At 32.5% G+C, this 18,169-nt stretch overlaps 1 protein-coding gene across 1 annotated transcript in view; it reads left to right on the top strand.

Annotated features, from left to right (window-relative positions):
• Positions 1 to 17,168, top strand: part of Moe (moesin) — a 56,354-nt gene extending 39,186 nt beyond the window's left edge. Inside the window, exons 12-15 of the mRNA XM_035373521.2 lie at positions 11,027 to 11,187; positions 11,263 to 11,482; positions 12,082 to 12,182; positions 15,321 to 17,168. Of these exons, the coding sequence (XP_035229412.1) occupies positions 11,027 to 11,187; positions 11,263 to 11,482; positions 12,082 to 12,182; positions 15,321 to 15,485 (647 nt within the window). The 3' untranslated portion in view covers positions 15,486 to 17,168. The remainder of the gene's footprint in view (positions 1 to 11,026; positions 11,188 to 11,262; positions 11,483 to 12,081; positions 12,183 to 15,320) is intronic.
• The last annotated feature ends 1,001 nt before the right edge of the window (positions 17,169 to 18,169 follow it).

The raw sequence follows: 18,169 nt of genomic DNA, 5'->3' as shown, positions 1-18,169 counted from the left end.
GCTTGATAACTGGGTAAAAGAGGATTTTCTTGAGCTGCTATATTATATTAACACAAAACTTGAGTTTAGCATAGATTCAAGTCAAAAACACAAGTACTCAAATTTATAATACAGATGAATCTGAACTGTGTTACCAAATTGCCAAAACACTCATTAATATTTAAAAGTAAAACTTCAGCTGGTTTAAGAAATTGAAGGAATAAGTTACTGTTTTATTAAAGTGCAACATGGACCGAACAATTAAGAAGACGGTATTGGTTGTTAGCTGAAAAAGCTGAAAACCATCTACCGTATTTACGCGAATCTAGTGCGCATCGTTTTTGGCCAAATGTAGTATTCAAAATTGGGGTGTGCATTAGATTCGAGTGCAAAGTTCGCCGATGACGTCAACCAAATTTCTCAACTACGTTTACCGTTACATTTATCGTTGACACATTTTTGCATAGAGGATACAAACTGCAGAGTACGTAGTCACGAAATGGAGGGCAAACAGAGAAGAATGTCACATGACGCTACTTTCAAACGTAAAGTAATTCTTTATGCTGAAAAAAATGGCAATAGAAATGCAGGGAGAGAGTTCAACGTAGCTGAGAGCAGTGTTCGCTTGTGGCGAACAGAAATTGGCACTGTTTGCAACTAAAGCTAGTAGAAAGAAATTCACTGGCCCTCGCAAAGGAAGACACCCTAAAATTGAAAAAAAAGTTTTGGAATTTGTACGTGAAAGGAGGAAGAATGAACCTGTGACTAGTGACACCATATGAAATAAAGCAAAAGAGGAGGCTGAAGTTCTTGGAATACCGAAACAAGAGTTTAAGGCTAGCTGTGGATGGGTGGATCGGTTTATGAAGCAGATGGGTTTATCTCTAAGACGCCGTACAACAATATGCCAAAAGCTTCCTGCAGATTTTGAGGGAAAACTACTAACATTTCAGCGGTATGTCATCACACTTCGGAAGTAAAAGAATTTTTCACTCGGGCAAATTGGCAATGCTAACGAGACGGCAGTTTGGTTTGATATGCCCCGTAACTACACCATTACGGAGAAGGGGACTAAGGAAGTTATCATCAATACTTCGGGATGTGAAAAACAATGCGTAACAGTGATGCTGGCAATAACAGCAGACGGGTGCGAACTTCCCTCTTTCTTAATCTTCAAACGGAAAACATGCCCTAAAACCCCTAAGAATGAAAAGCTGTTCCCAAATGATGTCCTGATTCGAAACCAAGAGAAGGGGTGGATGACGGAATCATTAATGCTTGATTGGCTCCGGAATGTATGGAAACGCCGTCCCGGTGGGCTCTCTAATCCATCATCAATGCTTTGTCTGGACGCATTTTGTGGTCATCTCACCGACGACGTAAAAAAGATGCACAGCCTAGGCAGTGATCTTGTTATTATTCCTGGAGGGGTGACGCCTGTGTTACAACCCCTGGACGTTATTATAAATAAACCTTTTAAGGGTTACGTTCAGGCGGAGTACGAAAAATGGTTTTGTGAGCCAAACCGTGTATTGACCCCGACAGGAAAAATTAAGCATGCTGCACCGCACATTGTTGCACACTGGGTTTCTGCTGCCTGGAAAAGCATCGAAGCACCAATGATTGTGAAATCTTTCAAGAAATGCTGCATTTCAAATTCATTGAATGGCAGTGACGATGACGTGCTCTGGAACGCCGAGGATGACGATGATGAGGAAAGAGGAAAGGAATCTGCTTCTGATGAAGAGAGCTGCGAGGATTCCAGTGATGAAAACATTAGTGAATAAAGACGTTTACTATTAATCACTGATTGTAGAAACTGTTAGCTAGATAGAAATGTTAAGATTTATTTCATGTTCATATTTTACGATAGGTACCGTATATACGGTAATGCTAATTAACAATGATTGTTTCACATGACAATAGCCCACTAATAGGTTAATTCTATGTTCTGCTACTTTATGTATAAATCCATTGTTGTATGAAATATGGTATCTAAATTTAAATAAAATAATCATACCATTAATTTATTGTTTATATACAAATCCATTGTTGTATAAAATAAGATTCAATAAATTCCTCATATCATTGACGCGCATTACATTCGCCGACAAACAATTTTTTTATTATTTAAAGTTTTAAAATGGGGATGCGCATTAGATTCGATGGCGCATTAGATTCGCATAAATACGGTATATTTGAAAGAAGTCAAGAATTTACTTTTAACTTACCATAATAACAAAAACTCTTATATGACAAATATGTTTATTGATTTCCTTTTGAAATGCAGCCATCTGGAAAATGGGAACTACAACACACAGCTCTGAAAAATATTAGTGTATCATCCTGCAAATACAACTTCTAACATTCAATCCTTAATTTTAAGATATTATAAAAGATTTTGAATTTTATTGCAGAAAAGATGTTCAGTAAATAATGAAGAGAATTAATTTTTTGAAAATGCAATGCTAAAACCTGTGTATATTAGTCAATGCAGGAAGTTAATCTCTTAAAAATCAGTTAAACTGTGTTCAAAAATGTGTGCAAAAGCCTCAGAGGAATTGCAAGCTATAGTTAATATTTTGGATATTAGCAAGGGAAGTTATGAGGATTCATTTTTAAAATATGTGTGAGTTAGCAACAGTATTAAGATGGTGTTTATAAAAACAGACCATGGAAGTGTTAAAGAAACTAAGAGCAGAAGTGATGGGGGGGGGAGATAACATACCATCATCAAAACACTGCAGATTATAAGCAAAGTTTTTGAACTGAAAGCTGCTGATCAATAAAGCTATTGGCAGTTTTACAAACTTGTAAATGTAATTGAAACACTGTTATTGCACAATATGAAACAAAAAAGAGTTAGAAGAGTTGTTTGTAAGAGATGTTGGTTAAGAACGTAATTGTAAATATTTTATGAAAAAATTAAAAAATAAATTTCAAAATTATGTAAGTAGTTTAATTATAGTATTAATTTTCAAGTATTTTAGGATTTATTAGTGAATTAATTATTAGTTATTATTTTATTTGAAAAGTTTAAAACTGATGTCACTATTTGTAATACACAAATTGCCATCTAATAAACTCAGCATCTTAACTCGAATATCTTTGGAACAGAAGTGATTTTAATAATTGGTGGATATTGCATGATAAAGTGAAATTATGTCAATAATTTAGAGTTCTTTTTAAATAGCTTTTTGTTTCTTTAATCTCGAGAATTATCTATATAATAGTGATCATTTTCCTATTATCATAAGTATTACAGGAAATAGGAGTGTGTTTATACCTAGAACACCACGCTTTTTGTTGGACAAAGCCGACTGGGACTCTTTCTTACATTATGCTCTTTTTACTGAAGAAATAATAAAGAATGTGCACATTGATCAGGCTGTGAAGAACATTACAGACAAAATTATTCAAGCAGCTGATATATGTATACCAAAAACGTCGGTAAAACAGCCAAAATACCCAAAGCCTTGGTGGAATCCTGAATGCCAGGACGCCATCAGAAAACAAAGGAAATCTTGGAGCATTTTTCGGCGATATCCTTCAGAATCAAATCTCGTAATATTCAAAAGGGCTAAAGCAAAAGCTCGGCAGGTGCGAAGGAAAAGTCAATTCTTGGATCTCGTATGTGTCTTCGATTAGCTCTTCAACTTCGAGTAAGAAGGTGTGGGAAAGAGTCCGGAAAGCGTCCGGTATCTACAAAGAGCACACACTTTCCATTTTAAAGACAAGTGGTGAAACAGTTACTAGTAGGGAAGAAATTGCCAACGTTATTGGACAGAGTTTCTCAGCTGTCTCACACAGTAGTAACTACCCTCTTGAATTTCTTTCCGCAAAAAAAAATGCGTTGAAAAACAACTAATTAATTTCATCTCTCCCAATACTGAACCATATAATCAGGATTTTACTGTGCTTGAACTGAAAAGAGCTCTGTTGCAGATAAAAAATTCATGTCCTGGTCCAGAAGATATTGCCTATCTTATGCTGAAACATCTTCCTTCCAAGTCATTGGCAACCATCCTCTTTCTCTTTAATAGAGTATGGAAGGAACAAGTCTTTCCAAATACCTGGAAAATAGCTTTTGTCATCCCCATTGTTAAACCGGGAAAAGACCCTACTAATCCGTCGAATTACCGTCCCATCGCCCTTACTAGCTGCCTCTGCAAACTCTTTGAAAACATGGTCAACACTCGTCTGGTTTATTATTTAGAGACAAATAATTGTATCACCCCTTATCAGAACGGTTTTAGAAAAGGAAGAGCAACTATCGATAATATCCTACTCTTAGAAGCAGGTATCTGTAGAGCGTTCGTTAGAAGAAATCATTATGTTTCCATTTTCTTTGATATAGAGAAAACCTATGATACCACCTGGAGATACGGTATCCTTCATGACCTATATAACAATGGTTTACAAGGAAACATGCCGATATTCATCAAACATTTCCTACAGGATCGGAAGTTTCATGTGAAGATAGGCGATACACTTTCTGACATGTTCCATCAAGAAGAGGGTGTTCCGCAAGGAAGTGTATTAAGTGTTACATTATTTAGTATAAAAATTAACTCTATTTTAAAACAACTGCCTCCAGCAGTCCAGGGTATGCTCTATGTCGATGACCTGCAAGTCAGTTGCCAGGGAGAAGACCTGAAAGACATCTAATGTAAATTGCAGACTTCTCTCAATAGAATTGAGTCTTATCACAAACCGAAAATTCTACGCGGTCAATATTGCTTAATGACCAATACTCCCGTTTATATCAGGCACGACCATCATGTGTCCCATCTTTCGGCTTGCGGATGAGTGCTTTGGTGGAGGAGTATAAGTTGTCTAATATAGATATACAGATGGAGGATTTTTTTTTGGAATTCCTCCCTGGGAGGATTGGAGAATCCATTCTCTGGATACTTTTCGACACTGAAATAAATCGCAAACTAATGAAATCATCTACAAGCAGATTTATTTTCAACATAGAAACAAATATAGGAAATATATCCCTCTATACACAGACGGATCAAAATCCCAGGATCATGTTGGCGTTGCTTTCGTCACAGAAAAAACAATAGTAGAGGTTCGATTACATACAGTTTGCTCTGTGCTTACTGCAATCCATCTGGCTTTGACTTACCTTTCAAAACAAAAAGTACGTAAAATTTATTATCTACACAGATTCCATGAGTGCCTTAATGTCATCATGAAAAATCACGCTCAATGTACTCATCCAGTTGCAATCAGAATCCTAAAGTTGAATCATTCTTTAAAAATTCGGGGATACCAGATTTTATATTCGTGGATCCCTGGACATGTTGCCATTAAGGGGAATGAATTAGCAGATATTGCAGCTGAAACTGCAACCATAATGTACAATCTTCAGATTCCACTAGCAGACATCAAAGGGTTTGTCAAAAGCAAAATCCTCAGCAAATGGCAGAAGCAATGGGATGACAGAGTATACAACAAGCTGAGGAATGTAAAACCCACCATTGGATACTGGCCATGTATGGCTAATAGAAAGGAAGATGTCCTCTTGACTCGACTGAGAATTGGTCATTGTCGCCTGACCCATGAGTATCTTCTGAAGGGAGAAGAGAATCCCAGCTGCCCAAACTGCAACGCAGATCTGACAGTCCATCATATCTTGGTGGAATGCCAGAGTTTTAATTATTTTCACCAAAAACATTTTAATAGTTCAGAACTGGACTTAAAAAATTTAATTGGAAAAGCACATCATCGTAATTTGTTTCTGTTTTTAAAAGATATTGGCTTTTATAATAGACTAACCTGTTTTTTTAAAAGATATCAGCTCTTATCATAGACTGTAATCTGTCTCTTACCTAAGGTGGAAGCTTTTACAAATGATTAATTGCATTGTTACCATTTGTTGGCACAGATAACCTTGACAGGTTTTGTGCCAAATTACAATAATCCAATCCAATTATTTTAAATAGCAAGAACCTACTGGAAATCCCCCCCTTTTTTTTTCTAATTTTTTTTTTTTTTTTTTAATTTCGAGGTTGGTGCTTTGTATATAGATATAAAACAAAGTTTATACGTCCAATAATGCAGGTTACAATATACATTTTCTTCGTGTGTGTATGTGTTATACATGAAATTAAGTTTCAAAAGTTTTAGCCTAATTTTTATGAGCCAGTAGAATGGTGAAAAAAATTTAGTATCATGTTGTTTGAAAAAATGTCAAAAGTAATTATTTCTGTCATTGTATTGTGTTATCACTATTTCTGTTAAGGCGTTACGTAAACAGTGTATTGTCTATCACATCACTCCATAAACAATGAAACACTAGTTGAATTGCCTAACTATATTTCTGCTGACTGAAAAGTGCAATCAGAAGATAGATCTAGGCGTGTTTAGCTTGCAAAAAATTCATTATGACTGTGTTCTGTAACATCCAAATGGATTATTTTTTGATATTTTAAAAAGTCAGTATAGAAATAATTGAAATCTTCAATGCTGAATTTTTACATGCAGGGGCATGACTGTACTTGTACTTTTTCTTGAAGAATTCTTATTTTTATCACCCACTAAACAAAGTTTTATTGAACTGAAGTATTTATTAACATTGATTGTAATAATGTACTGTTTAAACTAGTAATTATGAAAGGAATCTAAATTTGAACTGGTGGTCCAAGGCATTATCAAAGGAAAGAAAAAAAGTAAGAGCTCTCAGTCGTCGATTTCAAAAATTGCGAGATCAAGAGGAAAGGCATACAGCCATACTGTGTTATAAAGAAGCTCGACAAAGTTATAAAAGAAATATTAAAATTGCAAAGACGAATGCTTGGGAAAGATTTTGTAAGAGAAAAAGACTGGCTTATGGTAAGATCTTTCATCTTGTACGTAATGTACTAATAGTTTAGTTTTGCCAGCAAATTATGTATTAATCAGTAGTAATGTTGTGCTGTTTAGATGCATAATAATGAGGATAGTTTTGGTTTTGAAGTGGTAGATACCAGAGTTACTAGCCAAGAGAAGCTGCATAAGAGGTTCATTGTCGATTTAAAAATGTTAAAGATTGGTAGCCAAGGTATATTTAAAAAAAAATTATAGTTATAAAAATTGATTTTCAATGCATAGGTGAATGTCTAGAAGATTTTATAGCAGAAAGGGATTAATTTGGTGAAGTTTTTCATCTTTTATGTTACATGAAATTCTGCTGGGCTTTTAGCAATGCTACAAGCTTTAACAGTATGACAGATGCTTTGGAAATTAGTCTGATTTATGTCTGAGCTAATAATCAAGATATCTATAAATCTGTATTTTGTGTACAGCAACATAGACTGATATCTTTGCTTCTTGCTATTTTGTTCCTTTTGAATCATGAGATAAATTCTGTCATTAATTCAGTTTTAACTGACAAAACTATGGGTTCATGTGGGATGGAACCTTACACTTTTTTATAAACCTTCGTTACACCTTTTTTTTTTCTTGTTCATATAACAGCATATATTGTAAAATTGCAATGAACATTTTTTGTATAGGGAACTTCTGTACTGTATCTTATCCTAGATTTTATAACAGTAATATTTGTACTTATAATAACATAACAATAAATTTATATTTATAATAACATGGGAATATCATATTTCAGTGTCCATTAACAAACAAAGCTTTAATATCCAGTTGATATATATAGTCAAACCTCACTACATTGATCAGTATTATGAACCCCCAGATATAACACCTTTCTCCTCGATTTCACTAAATGTATAAGAACTGTGGCTATAGCAAACTTCTTAAGTGTATGAAAATTTGATACTGCAAACTTTATGGTTATAATTGATTGAAACTTTTTTGTATTTTTCATAATTTATTTTCCAAAACTTCTGTAATAGTGAATAGTAAAAAACATCATCAAACCATTCTTATTTAGGTTATTGTGATAGCAAAAGATGCCGTTGTTACTGTTCTATCTCCACCTTATCTGTCTAATAAATCCTAAACAAAGATTTTGCGTGGCAGTTATATAACAGTCAATTCTTAGAAAATTGAGACATGCAATAAACATATCTTAAAACACTTATATAGTGTCTCTGAACTTTGAGTCAAAGAACTTGTATGAATTCTGTGGTTTTTTCAGGTTCCTTACGCTGTCAAACAAAATCATCAAGAGTATATTGGGAAGTTTTCTCAAATTAGATAAGAAATGGGAAGAAAGTGTTTGGGATGTTGTATCTTACCTATACAAGGAAGATATTTTAATCGCCGTTAAAAAACGAGCTGTTTTAGATTGTATGTAACAGTCAATTCTTAGAAAATTGAGACATGCAATAAACATATCTTAACCCCTTAACTGCTGCGGAAAACTTACAAGATTCATTTCCCTGTGCAATGGTTCCCTCCCCCCCACACACACACACAGGCGAGCGTAGTTATGCGATGTATTGGGGGGGGGAATAAGGGCAAGTTTTACTTTCTAAAAACTTTACTTTCATAAAATAAAAAAAAAGAAAAAAAAAATGAATGCACAAAATTTAATGTTTTGAGTAAAAGTATAATAAAAAGATGCAAGTATAATAAAAATGTTTTTATAATAAAAAAGATCCCTAAAATGGAGTTTCGATCAAGTCATTTTTAGACCAGTAAAGTGTAATATCAGGCTTCAGTGTTATTTCTTGTGAAATCAGTATGCCTAGAACTGGTTGAATGCCATGATTTTGTTCTTGGTTTTTCGTTTGCAAGGTGTTGGCTCATATATACTAGTCTACAAAATGATTAGTTTCAGTAACAATATGAACCACAAGCAGTTCATCAAAAAATAATTCAAAAAAGATAAATGGGTTTGAAACATCCGTTGTATATTTCTTTATTCCTGCAACCTACTACAAAAAGTAAACGAAAACGGAGGACAGGACACAGAATAAAAAAAATACATTTTACTCAAACAACACCAGCCAATAACGCGCAGTCATTACTTTCACCTCTTTAGACACATCCCTCTAATTTTTCTCCACACTTCTCTGAAGTAGTATCGTTCTTCGCATACTTTGTCAAGGTCATTGTAGTGTTGCATTCCAAAGCTTTATGAATAATTTTGCGGGTAGCAGCACAAAGCAAAAGATAGTATTTTGGAAGGGCGTATATATACGCCCGGAGCAGTTAACACATCGGCTGATCAAGGCGTATATATACGCCCGCGGCAGTTAAGGGGTTAAAACACTTATATAGTGTCTCTGAACTTTGAGTCAAAGAACTTGTATGAATTCTGTGGTTTTTTTTCAGGTTCCTTTCGCTGTCAAACAAAATCATCAAGAGTATTGGGAAGTTTTCTCAAATTAGATAAGAAATGGGAAAAAAGTGTTTGGGATGATGTATCTTACCTATACAAGGAAGTAAAAAACTGTTTTAGATTGTTATAGATCAGCTGTTAAAATTTGAAAATCGAATTTATCTGGCAGAAAATTGTCATAAGTGTAGATCACTCTTTTTGTGTGTGCCAGCATGAATGACAAGTATTGCAGTATTTTATATTTTGAAACATTTCAAAATCTCAAAAGCCAAGATAGTTGAAAACTAAAAATTCTTCATGTTTTCTATAAAAGTAATCACAGGTCAAGAATGAAGCTGAAATTATTTGAAGAGTTACGAATGTGGAAGGAAGAAATTATGGTTCCAAATCCAAAAGTTTCTGCTTTTGATTGAATGCACACCCAGATATCAAAACTTAGAATGGATTGTTTTCTTGTCTCAGATAAACATTAAACATTTTGTTTAGCTGAGACGTTTGGAGTCGGTTTATGTTTCACTTGCGAATGAAATATCAGTTTAAAATGTCTGTCTTATAACAGAATTAGATTTTTTGGTATGCAAGTCAAGCACAGGTTGTTGAAGGGGAAAATAATGCAAACAAAGTTCTGCATATCACTAAGTAGCTGGGGGGGGGAAGAATGGCTTTTCAGTATTTTCAGAATGTGATATGTAGTTTTCCTAACTATGCGCTTATGATGATGTTACATGCATAAATCCGAGCGATGAAGATACTCTGGCATAAAACAAAAACAAGAAATCATCAAAGCTTTTTTTTATGATGATGAAAATATTATAGAAACAGCATGTGTGCAACATGTGGAAAGCAAACTCCCTAGCTCAGTGGATATCAAAGCTGCTATGTGTCAAATAAATTTTATTTGCACAAACTATAGAGGATACAGTGGTGGAGCCTTTTCAGTTTTGGAACAAAATGTAGATAAAATTTTTCCTACAACCTGCGTCACATCAACATAAAATTGGATTATTTTCACGTTTGGAAGTTAAACAAAAATTAGAGGTATATTTATCAATATTTTTTGTTGTTGATTTCTGGTATTTTATTCTTATGTTAAAAATGATTATTCATTCTTATAAATGTGTTTTAGATGGATATGCGTATATAGAGTAACAGTTATGAACCGTGACTTTTAATGCTTTATCATGTAAAATTAATTCAAACTGAGAAACAAAAGAAATTTAATAATTGCAGGTAATCATTAATGATTTTTTAATATTTTGGGAGATGCAATGCTAATCAGTCTTTTGTTTCATCAAGTGTTAAAATCAGTTTTGTCTTACCTGATTGGAGGTAATGAATCTTTAAATACATCAAACCAAATTTTCGCTTTCTTTAAAAGTTCCTCTGTAGCATGGTTCAAATATATCTGTTATGCCTGGGGTGAGCTGTAGTTCCCAAGACAATGTATCATCAAATTGATGAACATTTATTATGAACAAATTATTTTGTTCATAATCAATGTCCAATCAATTATTTAACATTTTCAGCTGTTTAGAAATAAACAATGGCAGTATTGTGAACATATGAATTTAGTATTTTACTTGTCCTGGTGCATATTTTATATGCATTTTCCCCTAATTTTACATTGTAGCTGAATCGTGTCTTACATCCTGGTTTTTGGGGGCAGTTGTTTTGAGGTATTAAAAATGTGCATGCGTTAATAAATTTCGTACTCCAGATTCTATAAAACTTTTATTTTATATGGTTGTTATATTGTTTTTGTAAGATGTTAATTTTTATATTAAACTTTTGCAGAACTTTTGGAAGCTCAAGAAAGCATTCGCCGTCTGGAAGAACAGTTACGCCAAGTGCAGCAGTCGAAGGCTGAATTAGAATCAAAACAAAATGAATTGGAAGAGATGTTGAAGAAACTTGAAAATGATAAAGCAATGGAAGCTGAAGAGAAAGCAAGATTGGTAAGATAAATACCTGTTATGTTATTTTACATGCGACTTTAGCTTTCAATTAAATGTAACTTTCTTTTCCACCAGGCTGAAGCTATCATGCTAAAACAGCAAGAAGTCCAGCGAATCCAGGAGGAAGTGAACTTGAAGGATGAAGAGACAAGAAAGTTGCAGGAAGAAGTTGAAGAAGCTCGTCGTAGACAACAGGAAGCTGCAGCAGCATTGCTGGATGCAACAACGCCTCAGCACCTTAACATACAAGAAGATGAACATGAAGAAAATGATGACATGGTGAATGGAGAATTTGGTATGTAGAGGTTTTACTAAATGAAGATGAGGCCATTGTACATACTTTTTCAGAGTAGTTATATAAATTTTTAAAGGATAAATTTATGAAAATGATTTATTTAATACTTTTGACTGAAATGATTTAATTACTATGTTTAGCAGCTTTGGTTACAGAATTTTTGGTGCTTTAGGTGATCATTGAACTTTTCCACCATATATAAATAACCATGGTATTAAGTTAGAAAATGATATATTTTGTTTAATTGTTATTTATGGTTCATAGCCATTCAAAAATTCATAGCTGTTTGTATCATCTATGGTTGGAGCTGGTCTTAGTGCGTAGTAATTGCCCATCTGTCATTTAAATACTGAAAAGAATGAAATTTGTGTTCTGAAAATTATACTGTCTTTTTAAAAATAATTTTTAATGAACATTTCAATTAAAGTCGATGAGTAGTAGCTTTGTATGTTCGAGTTCTATTATTAAATTTCAAATCGGTGTAGAAGTGAAATAATTGGAAGATAAGTAAAAACTTGTTATATATATTATATTTTTACTTTTCTTTGTTACTTTTTTATGTAAAATGATAATGTTAATTGTAAATTTGTTCTGTTTAGGTGCAGAGTTGTCGCGTGATGATTCAATTAATTTGCCAAGACCAGAAGAAGAAAGGATTACTCAAGTTTCAAAGGAAAAACATCTACAAGATCAGCTAAAAGTAAAATATATTCTGTTGTATTTATTTCTCATGTAAGCTTTTTCAAACATGAAGCCTCTTTTTTAAAAAATCTATATTGCCTTTAAAATGAGAATTAGCTTTGATATATACTGTATTTTTAATGTTATAAATTGATTGTGTTTTAATTTTTAATGGCGTACTCAGTGATATATCATTCAGTTGTGCTAAGATTTTTGGTTATAAAGTCGAAAATCTTGAACACATGAATATTAAATTTTCTGAATTGGCATAAGATGTCTACAATAGATATTCTGAGTTTCCATTTCATAAGCCTGTTAGAAAAATTGTGAGAAGATTTAAACTTCATATTATAGTTTGAAATATTCAAGCTTTTGAAAATGGAGAATTCTGTGGGAAAAGTTTATATTTAAGTTTTGTTTCTGCTATTTGCAGAGTAATTAATTGTTTGAGTAGTTTTTAAAATTATCACAATTATTAATTTTCAGAAAAGTATTTTGAAATTGCTTTGATCTTGCCTCTAACCAGAAATTTCATTAGGCGACAGAAGTGGCAGTAATTTGCCAATCATTTCCTGACTTCAATTCTTCTATGAGTTTTATTTTGTTCATCGATCTCTGCAATTCAACAAGTAGTGAAATGAAATAATTTACCAGTTTATCCTAAAAGATTAACCCGTTCGCGACGAGCACCTCTGTTATTGAAGCATTCTCTTGGGACGGTGCATTAACCGGATGTGTCGTCCTGTGGAGACAGCCAATTTACGCTGCTAAGCCTAACTTTGGAAAAAAAAATTTTATAAATGAAATTTGTCATCCAATTTTTTTCAATTTTGGGTACATTATGAGAACATTCATGTAGTCGTCAGAATTAATTTTAAGCCTTTATTATTATTATATTTTCCTTAAAAATTTTAATAAAATACTCATGCTAGAGTAATATAATTTTCCCCTTGTCCCACAAATAAATATATATGGGAAAATATCCAAACTATCGCAGATTTTATTTAACTCAACACACAATTAAAATTAAAAAATATTAAAACTGTCTTTCATAAAAATTCAACAAGCAAACAACAAAAAGTAAGCAATGTTTTCTAAAGTCGAACGTTGCATTAGTCACAGGAATGTAATATCTGCTGCTATTTTACTCAGCAAATTTGACTCATTTAGCATTTGTATATGTTCTATGGTCAAATAGTACTTTCATTTTGCCATTTAAAAAAAAAACTTTTCGCTAAGCGATACAAAATATTGGTCCTTAATGCTAGTAAACTCATGAGTAATAAAAAAGTCTCTAATGATAGAACATCTATTTACTCCACTATAACCATAAAATGAAATAAAAATAAAAGTATTCCAGAGCATCGAGAACATGTTCATTTGTTTATATAAAATGGCACAGTAAAAGCTATTTCATTACTCAACACTAACGAATGAGCAGTGTGTATATTCTACATTTAGATACTGCATACTGCTTTCATTTGCCATTGCCATTAAAAAAAGATAACTTTCGCTGACGATTAAAAATATTCATCTCAAAGCATGAAAAATCCAAGAGTAATAAAAAAAGGAAAAATATAAGAGTAATTAAAAAAAATCTCTAATGATAGAAGGTCTATCCCACTATATAACAAAAATAAAAAGTACCTCAATGCAGCAGTATGTGCGTTTGCTTATATCAAATGACCCAGTTAAAGAGACATTACATTGCTCAACACCCACCCAGGAATCTCTCTCATTCCGAAACAAAATACCGAAAAATAAAAATCATTGCATAGAAATGAAGGTAAACATACTTCCCTATAACAGGCATACAACTACATCTAGTGGCAACAAAAAATATTAATTAAACGTTCTATCTAAAAGTCAAATGTGGTATGCCCGACTGGTAGAGTGAATAAAATGGCAATTCTTATATGACACACCCGGCCGTGAGGAAATTTGCCTTTGCACATTAGTTGAATTAGTTGTTCAGTTGACCAGAACATGGTTCTTGCATGTTTATAAGTATGTTGACAGTAGGATAAGTAGGTTGATATATCATGTTACAAAAGGGTCATATCCTGAACATTTGTAACTGAGCCAGGTGAGCTTTGGGGAATATTTAAACTGTGATGTTAAAACTCTTGTTCCTATGAAGCTTTCTTTTTACCTGTATTTACAATTTTGTTTTTTCTCGTAACTGCTTTGAGTCTAATTCTAAGTATTCTCCGAGATTTTTAAGTCAGCCATACTGTCATTGTGGTTTGCAACCCAGGTAGAACAGTGGTTAGTGACACTGACTGTCATATTGAAAGGTTCAGATCCTGGAGAGGGCATGGATATTTATAAGAATATAGTGTGTGCAGCAAGGAGGCACTCAAAATGTCCTCTTGAGATAGGCTGAAGGTTATCTCAAAAGCTGTGATTTTGTTCATGTGAGAGATGTATCAGTTAATGTGCTTTAAATTCTGTGTTCAGCCTATCTCAAGGCTTGAGATAGGCTCCAGCTGATAGGGAAGATGGTTTGGGAGAGCCTCGGAATTTCATCTGAAGAGGGGCAGTTAGCAAAGGATACTTAATTTGCCTAATTTGTATGAATAGGTGCCAGTTATGGTTCAACCTGTACTTGTAATTGTAATTTGTTTTCACAGCGGCTGAAGTAACAAGAATTTTGAAACCCCATCAAAAATACCTTAGTGTTTAATGAAAATTATGATCCAGGTTAAGACAAGCATAGTTAAAATATTTGTTATGTCGTTATTACACTTCCTGATAAAATGAATTCCTCTGAAAGTGATCAGTGTTTCCTGGAATATAATTAAACAGTATTAAATATGCCGATAGCCATCTCTGCAAGAGATCCTTTACTTGGATTGTATATTCAGGTTTTTGAGATTTTGTGGATTTTTTTATTTACCTGTTTGCCTTTTCAGGAAAGTATGAAAATCAAATTGCATAAATTCATAGTTGTGAATATTTAAGTTTTCATCAGATTACAATTTTAACAAATAATTCCAGACTATACAATTTTAACAAATAATTCCGGACTATACAATTTTAACAAATTCCGGACTAGATTTTATCTGAATAATGAACAGAATTACCTTTAAAACTTAATATCTGTAAGACTGAAGCTTTATTGTGTTAGCTTGAAGTTTTTATTTCTTTTTTTCAGGAATTAAGCAAAGAACTTGCATCTTCAAAGGATGAAACTAAATTAACTAAGAACGATCTCTTGCATCAAGAAAATGTAAGGCAAGGACGAGACAAATACAAGACCCTGCGTGAAATTCGAAAGGGCAACACTAAGCGACGAGTGGATCAGTTCGAAAACATGTAAAAGATTGTTGATTTTGTTGAAGGGTCCTCGTACTTCATTCTATCAAGAATAGTGAATGCTATGTACTAGGGGGCTTAACTGTTATTTCTGAAAATGTTAACTGTGAAAGCATTTGCAAAAGAGGCATCATTGCAGTTCATAGCATACATTCCATATCTAATTCAATTTGTTTCACAAAACATAACATTTTTAGTTCAGGGAGTTCGATTTTCTCCAGACTAGATCTGAATTTTAATTTGTGTAATCTGTATTATTAAAAAAATTAATAACTTCCATTTGAGTTTGAAAGACTATGAACACTACAATGAAATTCTGTAAAATTGCAATGAAATTCATAAAAAAGAAACTATTTTAGAAAAGGAGTAGCAGAGAGAATATATTTTTTTACGAACAAAGCAAATTTTAAGTTGGCATTTTTTTAAAGTGTAAAATGTTGAATTAATATTGCCTGATTATCATACCCTATTACAATGTGCCTTTGTATCCATAAACTATGTTTGCTAGGAAAATCTGAACTTTCATAATTTTATACATTTTTCCTAGAAATTTAATGCTTTCATAATATTTTGAGCCCGGCGTACTTACAGTATTAAGAATTGAGCTATTTTCATCTGTAATTGGTTTTGTACATGATTAGTTGAGTATGTACTGAAGCTTATTGAAAGCTTAGTAACAAGAATGAATTATCTAGGCTATCATCAGCTGAAGTATGTATTTATGCACTCATATTTTTTACTTCAAATTCTGTTTTTGCCTTGTACGTAGTTTACAAATTAGTCTTTTATATGCAGTTTCCAAGCCTTGTATTTTGATATATATATCTATTGTTAAATATGTTTTAAATCTGTTTTCTAACTCACAGGAGCTTGTTTAAAGGCTTGTAGTTTGTAAAACTTAGCACATGACCAACTCTGTTTTTAACAATGTTTCCCCTTCATATTAAGTGTGCAAAAGTAGTATTGTTTCCATATTGCACATAAGGAATTAAATTTTCATTTGTATTTTTTTATAACTTGGTATAAAAGAGACTTATCCCATATTAAATGTTAAAAAATGAAAATATTTATAGACATTAAATCACAATCAAACACTTGTTAATTTTTTAATTTTTAGTCTTTATTTATGAGCTGTTTTGTGCCAGTACAGTATTGTATTTCTCTAGGAAAAAGGGCAGGATATGTTAGTGAGTGTTTAATAAATGTTTTTGCAACAACATTGATTTGTAATATTTCAGTTTTAGTTCTGTGCCAAAAATAATATCAGCATTTCAGCTAAAATTGCTGGTCAATTTCAGTAACTGTTTTCCTCCGCCCCCCCTTTTTTTTCTGTTTCTCCTGTGTTGCATGCATTTATTTGAATCAAAATAATTAATATGTTTTAAATTTAGTTTTATCTGTTTCTTATGATCTTGCTGCATCTAACATATCTTGCAATTCAAGTGTTTCATTATGCTTAATTTCTTAATTGATGTTTAGTTGTATTTACTTTGAGTTAATACTGTTAAGTCATAAAATTAGTGATTTTTATTTGAGTGAATGCAATTCTGTCATTGTAAGCATATCATTATTGATCTTCTGTAACTTCATAATGGTCCAGGCACGGTAATGAGGCAAGTTTGTTAATAGTATTCATTTACTGGATATTGAAATTTTTAAAGTTAATAAAAAGCTAAGTTTTACAGTCTCTTATTTTTTTCATTTTGTTTAAGATTGATGGTTACCACAGCACTGTTAAGAATGCAGTGTACTTTAGCTCTTGAAATGTATAATATTCTATGTTCAGCAACTCTTAATTATCCATAAATATAAACAGCCCTGTCTAAAAAGCTAATTAACTGTGAATGATGGAAATTTATATTTTGGCAGTGGCATTAACAAAAAAATTCAGTGAATGAGGTGCACGAGATAAAAAAAAATGGGGCAATATGAGTTATATTTCCAATTTTGTTTTTCATTCCACTATTCTTGTTATTTAAATTTGTGCTGTTATATCCTTGGCCTCATAAATCTTGAGTATCAAACTAATAATCTGTTAAAAGTTAATTTAGCAGATAGTTGTATAGACCTTATTTTGGTCTGACATTGGATAGAATCTAAGAAATAAATCTTAGAACATTTAGTATCACAAATGCCAATATTTACATTTTATATAAATATCTCTTTAATAATAACCAGCATCTGGTGTTCAGTCAAGAATTACTGAGAAGTATTTTTTGCCGATTTCTTTATTTTTCATTGACTGTCATTTGTGAAAATATAGATATAACTTCATTTTGGAAAGCATATCCTAAATGATGATGTTAAATTATTGACATGCAGTGAAATAATGAGGCCAATTTTTGCCAGCATTTGTTTCCTTTAGAAAATTTCGATTTGTTTTCTGTATTTTAATTTTTTTCCAAAGCACTATTCCTGTTGTTTGTCAACTGTACAGTTGTTGCCAAGGTATTCAGCTCATGCTACTTATTATGGTTCTGCAAATATTCTATACCCACTTCATGTATTGATAAATCACTGGCTAAATATTGTCAGTGTGAAAATCCTCTGACTCTCTTAGTTTAGTTTGCTTAGCAAACAGTTTGCAACAAAAGCAGAATGCATATTGGATTTTATAGATTAAATCAATCCAGTTTATTAAACTTTCTCCCTATTAGATAAAGGGGAGACCATTCAACACAATCATCA

Source organism: Stegodyphus dumicola, chromosome 2 (genome assembly GCF_044657685.1).
Source record: "Stegodyphus dumicola isolate Sdum_Otavi_A_Nest chromosome 2, ASM4465768v1".
Classification (NCBI taxonomy): Eukaryota; Metazoa; Arthropoda; class Arachnida; order Araneae; family Eresidae; genus Stegodyphus; species Stegodyphus dumicola.
Note: the sequence above shows the minus strand (reverse complement) of the source record. Positions and strands in the feature narration are given on the sequence as shown.